The 14610-nt window shown below is 39.1% G+C and overlaps 1 protein-coding gene across 1 annotated transcript in view; it reads right to left on the reverse strand.

Annotated features, from left to right (window-relative positions):
- The window catches only part of TMC1 (transmembrane channel like 1), a 128704-nt gene that overhangs the window by 673 nt on the left and 113421 nt on the right, over positions 1–14610 (reverse strand). The window contains exons 16-19 of the mRNA XM_029920495.1: positions 12573–12812; positions 7928–8053; positions 4019–4097; positions 3868–3919 (exon numbers count right to left, since the gene is read on the reverse strand). Coding sequence (XP_029776355.1) covers positions 3868–3919; positions 4019–4097; positions 7928–8053; positions 12573–12812 — 497 coding nt within the window. The remainder of the gene's footprint in view (positions 1–3867; positions 3920–4018; positions 4098–7927; positions 8054–12572; positions 12813–14610) is intronic.

A 14610-nucleotide genomic window follows, 5' to 3' on the forward strand; every position in this document is an offset into this window, starting at 1 on the left:
ATTTTACGGGGGAGTGAAAGTTCTGCTCTTTTTATACTTAGTACTGTTTTTATAATTAATATAAAATTTATTCTTTTTACATTTTCAGATAAAAGAGTTCCTTATAGGCCAGTAGAAATTTGGTAGGCGTTTACTGAATGACTGTTATATAATAAAGTTCTGCATTTAAAAACTATGAATAAGATAGTCTCTGTCTTTGTGAAGGTTGTATATGTTTTTAAATATAAACTATGAAAAAATATCAAATATCATCCTGTAGTATTATATCATTAAAACAATGAAGATAAAAGTAAGCTTTAGCTAGAATTCAGATCTTAAAACTCAGAACTTTTGGTTCACCATTCTTTTTTTTTTTGTAATATACTTTTAAAAAACTGTTTATTGTTGAGACAGAAAGAGAGAGAGAGCACCTAGAGTCGGGGGTGGTGAGCAGAGAAGGTGGGGGACAGAGGGTCCAAAGCAGGCCCTGTGTTAACAGCAGCAAGCCCAACACGGGGCTCGAACTCACAAAACATGAGATCATGACCTGAGTCGAAGTTGGACGCTTAACCAATTGAGCCACCCAGGTGCCCCTTCATTCGCCCTTCATTCATGATAATGTTAAGTTAGAGTCACCATTTATAGTGAACATAAAAGCAGTAAAGATTCATGCGGCATACATGCTTCCAACTAAAAGATGCCCCCAAAGGGCTCACTTCAGCTTTAAGGACACACATAAACCGATAGTGAGAGAAAGGAAAGAGCTATTCTGTGCAAATGAAAACCAGAAGCAGTCATAGCTATACTTATTTCAGACAAAATATATTTTAAGCCAAAAGCAGTAGTAACAAGAGACAAAAAAGGTCATTTACAATGATCAAAGAAGACACAAATAAATGGAGAGATATTTCACGTTAACGGATTAGAAGAATTAATATTGTAAAAATGTCCATACTGCCCAAAGCAATCCACAGGTTCAATGCAACCTTCCTCAAAATTCCAACACCATTTTCAAAGTAATAGACAAAAACAGTCCTTATATTCTGTGAAACCACGAAAAGATCCCTATTAGCCAAAGCAATCTTGAGAAAGGACAAAGCTGGAAACATCATACTTCCTGATTTCAAACTACATTACAAAGCTGTAAACAGTATGGCATTGACATTAAAATAGACTTTAAGATCACTGGAACAGAACAGAGTAACAAGAAATAAACACGTGCATATATAATCAATTAGTTTTTGATAAGTACCAAGGATATACAGTGAAGAATGAATATTCTTTTCAATAAATGATGTGGGGAAAGTGGATATGCACACACAAACGAATGAAACTGAACCTCCATCTTACAACATACACAAAAGTTACAGCAAAACAATTAAAGACTTCAATGTAAGACCTTAAACCATAAAACTCCTAGAAGAAAACCTAGGAAAAAGCCTCCTTGCTCTTGATCTTGGCAATGATTTTTGTATTTGACACAAAAATAAAGGCAGCAAATGGGCAAAAATAAACATTTGACTAAAAAGCTTCCACATAGCAAAGGAAATCATCAATAAAATGAACAGGCAACCTATGGAATGGGAGAAAATATATATATATCTGCAAACCACATATTTGAGAAGGGAGTAATATCCAAAGTAGATAAGGAAATCATGCCACTAAACAACATAAAAACCAAATAACATAATTTAAAATGGGCAAAGGACCGGAATACACATTTATTCAAAGAAGACATAAATGGCCATTATCCGTACAGTACATAAAAAGATGCTCGACATCACCACCGGGAAAATGCAAAGCCAAACCACAATGAGATAACACCCCAAACCATTAGGGGTCTGTTATCAAAAAGCAAAGGACAGCCAATGTTGGTGAGCATGTGGAGAGAAGGAACCCTTGGGCACTGTTGGTGGGAATGCAAACTGGTACAGCCAGTATGGAAAACAGTGTGAAAGTTCCTCAAGAAATTAAAAATAGAATTATCATCTGATCTGGCAATCCCAATTCTGGATATATATCCAAAGGAAATGAAATCATTAATTTGTATTCCCATGTTCATTGCAACATGGAAGGATGGAAACAACCTAAGAGCGTATCTATGGAGGAATGGATAAGGAAAATGTGATATAGTTGGATAGACAGATAGGTAGATGATGATGATGATGGGTAGATAGATAGATAGATAGATAGATAGATAGATAGATAGAGGTATATAATTACATAATATTATTCAGCCTTATAAAAGAAGGAAATCTTGCCATTTACAACAATGTGGATAAATCTGGAAGGCATTATGTTAAGTGAAATAAGCTGGACAGAGGAAGGCAAGCAGTAGTACACAGTTTCACTTATATGTGAAATCAGAAAAAAAAAAAAAGACATGAAAACAGAGCAGGATGGTAACCCAGGAGCCTGGGGGAAATAGGGAGAGGCTGGTAAGGGTACAAACTTTCAGTTGTAAGATACATAAGTTTTGTGGCTGTAATGCGTAACATGGTGAACTATGATTGATGACACTGTATTGTATAAATTGCAATTTGCTAAGAGAGTAGAACTTAAGTGGTCATACAAACACACACACACACACACACACACACACACACACACACACACACACAGGTGTGTGAGGTCATGAATGTGGTGGAAGTTCTTTCATAATGTATGTCCATATCAAATCGTCACATGGTACACTTTAAATGTTTTACAATTTGTCACAGCTGAGAAAAAATGTTAATGCAATTAAAAAAGCAAGTAGCTTTATGGTGAAAAAACCATCTAAAACAAATGGAATTTAAGGGCATAGTACTGGAAATTGCTACATCCGCTCCTTTTGCCATAAAGGTCAGCCAATATGGAGGGAGAACGGTGTAGAAAGAACCACAAAGAAATGGCTTAGCCCTGCTCTCTTCGAAACATTGGCGAGGTGCCTGGCTGGTTGGTTAAGCGGCTGACTTCGGCTCCGGTCATGATCTTACGATTAGTGAGTTCAAGCCCCACATTGGGCTCTGCGCTGACAGCTAGCTCAGAGCCTGGAGCCTGCTTCAGATTCTGTGTCTCCTTCTCTCTCTGCCCCTCCCCTGCACTTTCCCTGTCTCTTCACCCTTCAAAAAATAAACAAATGTTAAAAACATTTTCCAAAAAATAGTAAATAAATGTGGGGCTAAAACTTGGTCTGAAGCCATACACACCACTCTCCTATTCATTTGTGTGGACTAATGAATATTTTTCTACGTATGCCAATTTGGGTTGAGTTTTATCACTTACAAGGGGAAAAAACCCTAGTAATATAAAGAGATTTAAAGTTAAGGAAAAGTTTGCAAAAATGTTCCCTGAAATTCTTAGACATCACCTTCCCATGTGGAATGCAGAACATATCAGGAATTTTGGCAAATAAAGGTATGCCTTCTTCTAATGGTTTAAAATTTAAAAACGTTACCAAAAAAGAGAATAATGAATTAGAAAAGGCTCCAGGAAATCAGCAGTGGTGAGCTAGAAGAGCCCAGTGGTATCTTGCTGGTATATCCATCTATGTATAAAAATGGGCCCAGGGAGCAGGAGAGCTTCTGCATTTCTGTCTGCTCTTGACTATGACTATGTGGATGTCGTCTTCATCTTCTGTCAGTTTGCAAAGCCACCTTTCTATTACTACTGCTGAGTTCCCATTTCTCAATTTTTCTTTCTCTTCCCTTGTCTCCACTGGAAAACAACCATCCTCCTGGAGACGATGCCTGGAAGGGGCTCAAAAGGTGAGCAGCGAAAATTGTGGAATGACTCACTCAGGGCAATAATGCTAGCCTCCATCAAATGCCTCATTTGGAAAGAAGATAAAGGAGGAACATTTGATCCATAGGGGGGAAATTGGGCAATCACAAACATTTCTCCAACCTGCTCGGGCAGCTGCCATTTTCTTGTTGCGCAATTTGTTCTCCAAAGCTTGCTACACAAAACAAAAAGGAGAGAATATGAGATTTTGCAGTGTTTTTTACTACTTGAAATTAATAAAGGCAAGAGTTTTGTGAACTAAACCGTATCCTACCTGTTTCATCTTCTTTTTTAGATCCAGATTTGCTGCCTTCTGGCCCTTTGCAGTGGCATTGAGATAATAGATGGTCAAACTGCATTTTAGAAAATAATAAAACACATGGTATTTTTCCGTTTGAGATTCTTCTTAAATTTACATTCTCTAAATCATAGAACACAGATAATAAAAGACTGAAGTACACAGAGGTAAAAATGTGCACTTGTGACATGGTTAGTAGGGCTGGACCTGGGAAGGCAGGACCCAAGCATCCTCTCCGAGGCCCATCATTCTGTCTCCCATGCCTCGCTGCCTAATCGTAGCTTCTTCTTGGACTCCCATCCAAGTACTAACCAGGCCCGACCCTGCTTAGCTTCCGAGATCAGACGAGATCGGGTGCGTTCAGGGTGGCGTGGCCATAGATGCCAGCTTCTTCTTGGAAATGTATTAACATCAGTTCAAATTATAATTAAAAGTAACATTTCAAGTTGACACCAATGGCATCCAGGAGAATGAAAAAAATCTACTGCAGCTTAGGGAAAGTATAGAACAAAAATGAAATGGACTTTCTGCCTTAAATTCCCTCCTTTGGCTTTTATAACAAAGAATATAATCCTCATAAGTCATAGTCAGCTCACATGGATTTTTTTCCCTAGGGTGTATTGTTTGCATTTCTCCCTTCTTTGGAAAGAAAATGTTTTATAAAAAAATATCGTTGGCTTTTAACTGACATTTACATTTCAAGAAAGAGCAAATTCCAGCCAACCATTTGTGTAAAAATAAATATGTTCATCTTTGCTTAAAGCAAAACAAACAAACAAAATGCATTTAAAAAAGGTAACTGGCATTGCTCTTTGTTGCAAATAACTAGACACTAAACACACTTCCTCTGCTCCCCAACCATGCCAGATTATGTCCTTCATGAGCCATCTGGCGCTCACACAATTATTGATACGGTTTAGCTAGGTTTGTTTATCTCTTAGACGAGTGACGGGAATTTGAATGAAATTACATACATGAAAGCATTTGGCATATACTATTTGACATGAAGTAGGTGCTCAGTAAATGTGTGTGTGTGTGTGTGTGTGTGTGTGTGTCTATCTGTCTGTGTGTGTATTTTAAGAATTTATTTATTTATTTTTATTTTTATTTATTTATTTTTTAATAATAGTTTATTGTCAAATTAGTTTCCATATAGCACCCAGTGCTTCTCCCCACAAGTGCCCCCCACCATGACCATCCCCCCTCCCCCCTCCCCCTTCAGTCCATGGTTCGTCTCCAGTATTCAGTAGTCTCCCTTGAGCTGTGTCCCTCACTCTCCCCCGCTCTCTTTCCCCCTTCCTCTCCCCGTGGTCCCCTGCCAGGTCTCTCCTGTTAGACCTATGAATGCAAACATATGGTATCTATCCTTCTCTGCCTGACTTATTTCGCTTAGCATGACACCCTCAAGGTAAAAGTGCCTGGAGGGTGAACTCAAAACCTCACAAGTCATTTGCAGTTCTAGAATTCTCTGTTAATTTCCCACTTTTTCTGTCTTGTGATGCACCTTAAATAAATACTCTTCACAAATCATTTTCTGGTCTCAAAAATGAATGAACCCGGCTGCAGAGAACAAACTTGAATTCTACTCAGTTACCCCCAAATCATCCAAGCTGATATCATATGAGCCATTGGGGAAATTAAAAATGTCTGTAACATGGAACATTCTCTAATTAAAGGTAATAAAGAGCCAAGCCAAACTGTGTGAGCCCCATAAACTAGAAGACAATGTCTCAGGATTTGAAAAACCAAATCAGCGATAAACTAAAATTGGAGTTTAAATCGGAACGTCAGAACTACAATCAACCTTGCAGGACATCTACGTGACCTTGTATCCTGCGAGCTTTCCTCGACAGAGAAGAGTTGGCAAACCAGAGTCTCCAGGGCAGGACGGACTCCCAGCCTGTTTTGCATGGCCCGTGAACTAAGAACAACATTTATGTTTTTAAATGGTTATGTAAGTACTTACGTAATAGCCTCAATTTTGTCTTTTGACCCATTCAACCTAACATATCTACTATTTTACCCTTTTAGAAAAATTGTGCTGATCCAGAGTGTAGACCGTCTCTGACAAGTGGCTTCTAGCCCTTCTGTATATCCCCACTCATTCCAAGCTCACTGGTGCTTCAAATGATTAAAGGCAATAAGAGACGGGAAATAAGACATGGGCTTGAATTTACTTATCAGCCACTTGATTTGGGGCGTATCTTCCAAGTGATATCAATAATACGATTAATGAGGCCAACCTTTTAAGGTTATTGTGGAAGTGAAATGATTAATATATGGACAGTGCCTGGAACATAGGAACATTAGCTCGTCTTCCATACTCTTGCGACGGCTTGTTCAACCTTTAATTACTGGGATTAGAACAATGTTGCTCCTTCATTTAGAAATAAATCTGTCTCTCAGTAAGTTAAGACTGTAGTCATAAAATCTGACATTAACTTTGATCGGTTTTTATCTTTTTAATACAAGACCTCATTTATACCACTAAAGGGCCTTGACTTTTAAAAGCTGCATAATGCTTAACACAGTCCTACAAGCCAAGGTATCACAAAAACTTGGAAAAGAAAAATCACTTCGAGGCCATCTGGTGAAACAAGCTGCGTCCAGCAGGTCATTTTCTAACATATTTGCACCAGAGATTCACCATCAGCTTCTGAGTGTCACCAAACGATCAAGTCTCTGATATACAAAAGTGATCTGTTTTACTGTTTAATTGTTCCCAGCGGCTATGAGCTCTCCTTCAAAAAAGGTGTCATGGTAAAAAGCATCGAGGTTGAATTTACTGTCAGAGTCCTACTATTACCATTTAGCTATGTACTTTTACCTGAGGGGAAATCCTCTCTAAATCAGTGCCTTAATGAAACTGAAGATTAAACCTGTCTTCTCTGATGTGGCTCATGACCCTGAGCATCACAGAGTAGATGGTAACAACTTGGCCCAGAACCCTGCTCATTGGTTTCAAATCATTGGGATTTCTCTTTCTGAGATTTCCCAGTTTTACCTTTTTAAAAACATATCCAACCCTGTGCATCAGCTTTATTTTTAAACTGTTTCTGAGGGTGGTTTCATACTTGCCCTCCTGGGCTGAGAGCCGTGACAGTTCCAGACTTTCTGTTTAGGAGGGCCTTGAGGGTTGAAAGGAAGGACCAGGGTGCTTTTCCTGGCTCTTCGATAACAGACATATATTTTTCCTTAGAATATAAGTTTATCTCTGTGCTGGTCAAGAGCCAGAAGCCAATGAAAGTTACATGGGAACAACCCCCCTCCAAATTCTCCTTTGGATATCACCTCTGATGTTTGAAGGGATAGACTAAGTGACCTTTCTAAGACCCTTCTGGTCCTCTGATTCTATTCTTATGGACCCACACTTACTGATAGCCTTTGAGGAACAAGGACACAATGATTTTTAAGACCCTTTAAGCCCTTAGCCTTAAAATATAGCCTATAGGATCCCCAAAAGGAATATTAACTTAGAGACTCATCATTTCTGCGTGTTCACAGCCATCTGCTTTATGGAACAAGAGGTGGGGGCCAGATCGGTGGGGAGCTCAACGTGCTGATTAGATTTAGCATTTAGCATTTATGCTTCCCTTGCTTTAGCTGTTTACTGATCATTATTTTGGTTACTTGGGAACAAATCTTATAATCCTAGGCAGGCAAAGACAGATGCAGATGGCTGGGAATTATATCCAATAGGATCAGAATATGGCTCATGAATTTCAGGCTCTCCCCACCATGTAATCAGCACTGAATTTGGTGAGGCTACAGCACAAGCCTTAGAGAGCAGGAGAAAGCTAAGAAAGCTGGAAATGGAAAGGAGCCAGGAAAGATATTACAGAGGCTCTTCCTAGGAGCGTGGGGGGCAGCGGGGGAAACACATACGCCATAACCAAAACGACAGCGATAACCAAGCCAGGGTTAGAAAGCTGTCTCAAGATCTTTGCCATCCAGCTTGGGAAATCATGCTCCAGCGTTTCCCCAATGACTTCGAACATCCTATTTTTGCCACTGAAAAAAAAAAAGGCAGGGTGGGGGAGAGAAGTTTATTTCCAACATATGTAGAAACCATGGTTACAGCAAGAAAACGAGCTATCTTCTTCAGACACCTCTTAAGTATTCTTTCAGATTGGGAACCTGATGTTTAGCTACAACTCCTGGAACTCTGACCTGTTATTATCAACATAGACGTAAGATGTGAGAACTTGAATCCTTACGCAAACACACAGTTGAGCAGTCAGGAGATTAATCACGTGAGGAGAAGATTTTTTAAAAGTTGTATTCCTAAGATTTTGATTGAAATATATTTTATAAATAACTTGTAAGGCTACCCCTCAGCCAGCTGTCCGTGTTGGAGAACACTCCCTTTGGGCTGTATAAATAGTGCACTCAGTTGTCGAACTAGCCTTGGAAATAACCATAAGGAATAGCTTGACAGAATAAAGTCCACAGATAATCCAGGATCTCTCTCCATGCAAGAGCTGCTAACTCATTTTCCACAGAGCTCTTTCATCAGAAGTATTGACAGGTGACCACACTGAAGGGTGAGTCCTTTCTCTCACTGTGTTTCTTGGAGACAGGCCCTAATGACGGCCAGCTCAGTCCCACCGCTAGGAACAGACAATGGAAAGAGAAGGAAAATAAGCCTAAAGAGCCAAAGTCCTTAATGGGTTTGTTCTCCACCCACTGAGGAAAGAATCAGCCCCTAGAAACTAGAAACATGAGGCAGGATGCCTGCCTTATCTTAATATGTAATATTCAGAATTATTAAGTAATACTCATCATGTCAAGGTATTTTTTTCTCTATATGCATATTGATTCTCCTATGAAAAGCCATAATTTTCAGCAAAGAGATTAGGTTATTTACCACCAAGTTCTATGTATCACCAGAATAAAGACTGGTATAACACTTAATATAATATTTTTCTTTCAAATCCTTGATATAATATTTTTGTTTCACTACCATTTATTGATCTTCATACATTCTCAACTGCTAAACAAACATGACCCACAAGTTCCAGATGAGATTTTTTTTTTGCCCCTGACTTAACTAATAATGTTTTTCAAAAGACTGAGAGTAACTCCAAATATGAGGTCAAGGGTTGCTGGGCTGCCAAGGTGGTAAATTTTGCTTCACAAATTACAGATATGCACCCAGCAAGACCTGTGATATATAAAGAGGGAATGGAGTTTACAGATTATATCGATTTATTTCTCTAAGGTTTCTTCATCCTCATGCATTCTAACTGGCTGTGCTTTCTCCCCAGGCACAGGGGCCACAGCTAAGGTAAGAAGGTAAGCACAGACGAGAGAAGGTAAGACATTCTGCTCTCCAACTTCTTGGGCTGAAGCTGATGGATGTGGTTAGAATAGGGGAACTGGAATTTTACAAAATGCTCCGCACCCACAAAGGTCTTCCTGGCATTCAGTGTGACCCAAAGTCGAGGTCATTGGCACCTCGAGGATTCTCCTCTTTCTAGGTCTGGTGTTCTTACCAGGAGTCCAGATCTCTTACATACAAGCTAACAAAGCATCTACTAATCCCTGGTAATCTTTTTCTCTGACAGTTAGCCAAAGTGTGCCACTTCACATCCTTTCCGGTCTGCTGTGACCCTACAGTTAAATGAAGTGACACTACACTTAAGCTTCTATGGGTGTGGCCCCACCCATTCTGGATGAGAACAGTCTGTCTTCTCCATGAACTAAAAGTTTCCCAGGACCAGAATCAGTGTCCAATTTATTCCTACACCTCCCCTAATGCTTAGTTTACAATAAGCAGCCATTATTCATTCATTACTTCAAGTTCCTGGCCAACACTCTACTGTGTTTGGACTCACCGAGATAAAACTATTCTTTTCTAAAAATATTTTTTATAAAGTTTACTAAGTTTGAGAGAGATAGAAAGTGAGTGGGCGGAGGGCAAAGAGAGAGAGAGAGAACCCCAAGCAGGCTCTGCACTGTTAGTGCGGAGCCCGATGTGGGGCTTGAACTCATGAATCATGAGATTATGACCTGAGTTGAGTTGAATTTAGACACTTAACTGGCTGAGCCACCCAGGTGCCTCCAGACATGAAAATATTCCATCCCCAACCTCTAGAAGTCAGCCACACTATTAAAAAAATAAACACAAAAGGTATAATAGCAAATAAATAATACAATAGCAGTGTCACAATTTAAAACAAAAATAAAAATAGTGTCACATTATAACTTAAATCTGCACTTATTGGATGATCTCAGTTATTTAAAAATTTGCATAAAAAGAAAACCAGAATATAAAATTCCAAAATGTTGAAATGTGGAGGGTTGTTATTTCAGGTCTTTGGAGTTATGAATAGTGTTTATTTTCATGGAGAAATGTTTCTATAATTTCCAAATTTTCTAGAAGAAACACAGAATATCTTTTCAGTAAGATGAAAATACATAAAAATATAATTACCATAGTGCTAGCAGGGAGGTATGTGAGAGCCTAGAGAATTATAAATTGTTCAAAATTATTAGCGAGACTTTGGGGCAGAAGCAGCGTGTCAGCAAACGTAGTGGGGCCATGAGAATTTTCTTCATCTGGATCCCAAACAAATAGTTTTAAAACTGTTGAACTGTGTAAGGTGAATCCACTTAATAGCCTATTGGAATAATTTTCTGACAAATTCACCCTCCCAAAGCGGGTCTTATGAAATCAAGACAAGCTGGAATACCTCATCAAATTTCTTATGGAATTCCTTGGTTTTTTTTAGAGTTTTATTTTAGAGAGAGAGATTGAGAGAGGGCAAGAGCAGGAAGGGTCAGAGAGAGAGAGAGAAAGAGAGGGACAGAGAGAATCTTAAACCAGAGGCAGATGACCTTAGGATCATGACCTGAGCTGAAATATTTAAATTTTCTTGATCTCAGAAGAGTGATATATATATATATATATATATGCAGCAATTTTTCCTAAGTTTGCCAATCAGGAAACACTTGGTTAAAATCAGATACTATGCCTTAGATACAGACTCATTTTTTTCCATTAAAATAATAGTAACTCTGTGTGATAAAAAGAGAGGCAGAGGAGTCAGGCTCAAAAAGCTAAAATTGTGTGGCCATTGTGCCTGGTTGGCTCAATGATATTTTTCACAAGAATGACCTCTGTGTAACTACCACCCAGCTGGGTGTGGACATTGTGAGGTTTCCCTTCTGTTGATAATTTTCTGAGCAGGATCGACTTCCAATTACAAAGTTCAAGGTACATCTAAAACTCATCCTGGATGCTTAGTTGTGTCGATAATTTGCAGTTAACTAACGCCTTTGAATGGCTTATCTGATGCACTTTGTACCCTGAGATTCATTAGGGGTTTAAGACCAAACTATTCTTCCAGAGTGCAATTTCATATTCAGTCTCCAGATGTCACTGTTTGCATTATTTATTTCAGCCCACTGTGGGGGTGGGGGTGGGGGTGATCAGGATTTGTCAGCACCAGCTTCCTAAATGACAGAACTCCAGTGGTTTTTGCCCTATCAGCTGGCTTAACGTGTTTTCTTTTTCTTCCCTCCACCCCCCAGTAAAGCAATAATAACTTAGCCTATTGTTAGAATGAAATGCCTCTTTTATACTTAGGTCTGTGGGCAATAAAACTTTTGACTTTAATAACTTGCGTCTGACAGCATCATGGGGAAATTACATGTGGCCATTATTGCCTCCTACTTGTCATTCACGTGGCTTTTCATGTTCACATTTCTTTCATTTGAAAAGGAGAAATAACTCAAATGCATGCTGACCAGTGACTCAACAGGCAGAGACTCTTGGGTTTGCAGGGAGGAACTTGCGGTAGATCCCTTTTTAAGGTCCTATTTAGGGAATGAAATCTCAGTGCCCCAGATCCTGGGGACTTGGCTTTCTTGATAAGTGTCACTGTCAGCACTCTTGTCATAGAAAGCAGGGGAAAAGTCCATTTCAGCTCGGATCAGAGAGACTTCTTGACTCTTTACTACTGACTTGAGCGATCTGTCCTTGTTATTTGGGGAGAATATACATGATGATCATCTTCAATTGTTTTGCTAGCATGGAGCATTTTGGATTATAAATTGTGTGACCCACTTATATTCACAGTTATCTAATAATGACCCCATTTCCCAGGGAGCTTGTGGAATAATCTACTTTGAATTAATTAATTATTTTCTATTTGACATGATATAGCAGTAGCTTCTGCTTTTTGGACATCGGAGCCCAGCATCTAGAAACGTTCCATGTCCCGTCTATAACAATTAACCCACACTTTGCTATCCCCTTTTAGCTCAGATTTATTGTCCATATTTACCCAGGTAGAGCCTGGTGCACTCCAATCCTTTTCCCTTTTATAATTCTCAAATAAGAAAATCGATGGAACTTGCCTAAGGATCTCCATGTTGCCTAATGAGACTGGATGCCCAAAGATTTTCATTTCTACAGGCCAAAATGTCATTGTTTGGAAGGGGAGAAAAGACTCATAGAAGTGACCATTCCTATCTCCACGCCTGGAAGAAAATGACACCCCAATGGAATTTCGAAGACAAGAACCTGAAGGGACCACAATCAAAAGATGGTGGGAGGGATACGATCATGTACAGGACAGGCATGGTGGACAAGAAGAGGATGAGCAACAGCATGCCCAGATAGAAGTTGTTCGATCTGGAAGCTTTGAAGACCCTGGCCTCGGGAACATTGCAACACATCACGGCCCAGCACTGGAAGTACATGGACGTGTGGAGTCGAAGGATATTGATGCCCGGGAGGCTGGGAGCGAAGAAGGAGCCCATCCTGGAAAGAAAAACATGGCTCTGCTCAGTTCAAGTCTTCTCAACAAAGTCACCCAGCACTTGCTTATTTCACGCCATGCTTATTTGCTAAAGGGAGAAAATGTAGTGTCGCTTTCAACCACACAAACTCTTTTTATAGATAAACTTGACCAGTCAATTTCCATCTTCTATGCACATTTTACCGTCTTTCCTGTGATCACCGGGGATGCATACATGATTCACAGTAAATATGCTGTTCACGAACTATGTCTGTTATCATTAATACAGTTAAACTACACCAAGGAATGTATTACATATATTTACTTCTCTCTTCTACTTCTAAAATAAACTTGATTTCCCCTAATACTCAAATCATCAACTAATAAATCTAAAAATGTAACTTCTTTTTAATAACTTACCCTTAAAACCACTCATTCTATTCAAATAAACTACACGTCTGGATTAATTACTTTTCCTGTGGGCTAATTAATTTTTGCTTAATGGAAGGGAAACAAAATGAATTTTTCTTTTTCTGAGGCTTTTCTCTATTAGCTATGTAGCTATTATGGTGTTTATGAGCTGATATCTGCATGCCCAATAATAGACTGTGTTTTGTTGATAATCTATAGGAAGCTTTATGTGTTTGAGATGAAAAGTCAACACATCCATTTAATTTAATTTAATCTGTTTACCTCCTTACTTCAGTTTGTCCTGGAAATCCCCTGCTTTGTATATCTGACTTTTAAAAACTATTTTTAAATGCCTCTTTTAAACAGGAAGCACTTAGATGAGGTCACTTTTATTTGTTGGCTTAGTTGGTTATTTTCAACAAAATACATTTCACTTTTCTTTGAAGAGAAAATCCATTAGCATTATAAAACCATATAAATAGCAATGTATTGGTCCCAAACCAAAAAGAGGATACACGTGCACTTATTTTAGAAGTATAAGCAGAGCCTGTCTCTTGAACGGTCCCAGCTATGATAAAGCCCTCAACAGTTCTAGGTAGGGTCAGCGTTTTATATTTCCTGACTATGTAGAGAGGCTGTTTTAACCAACTAACCAAAGTACATTTCATATGTTATGTTGGCCAGGGGACAGTGGGTCACTTAGATGAACACATTCATTTCTGCTATTTCTGTAATTGAAATTATGCAAACCATTGTTGAAGTATTTCATTTAAAGGTGGACTTGTCCCCAAATCCGGGTTTTCTTGTTGATAGGATTTTATACAACAGCTCTAAAGGGTATTTTAACATGCTGAATGGACCAGAGACTCTGAAGGAAGATAAACTATTTTTTTTAATGGTATGGACTTCAAGCCATGATATATCCATGTAGGTTCATCAATTATAACACATGTACCACTGTGGGGGGGGGGATGTCAATAGTGGGGGAGGCTGTGTGAGGGAGGGCAATGGGGGTGTATGGGAACCCCATACACAGTTTTTTGTGTGAACCCAAACCTCTCTAAAATATAAATGTTACGAACTAAAAAAAGTAAAAAGATAGACTTTGGAACAACACAGGGTATCTTTGTCCCAGGATAGCCAGAGGGAACCCGGAGTCTCAAAAATGTGAGCGAATGAGTGACAGTCTCAAGTAGGGGCCACGATTACACAGCACGACACTGTATTCTCAGATACCAGTATTAGTAACGTTAGATGCTTGTGAATGATGATGTGTGCTCCCTTCGAAAAGCCGGGCTTGGCCATATGATTTGTTTGGGCCAAGGAAATGGAAATTAAAATGAGGTGTCCCAGTACTGGATAGAAACGTTAAAAGCCGTATAAGTCAGGCGGAGAAGGACAGATACCATA

The sequence above is a fragment of the Suricata suricatta genome, chromosome 13 (assembly GCF_006229205.1).
Source record: "Suricata suricatta isolate VVHF042 chromosome 13, meerkat_22Aug2017_6uvM2_HiC, whole genome shotgun sequence".
Taxonomy (NCBI): Eukaryota; Metazoa; Chordata; class Mammalia; order Carnivora; family Herpestidae; genus Suricata; species Suricata suricatta.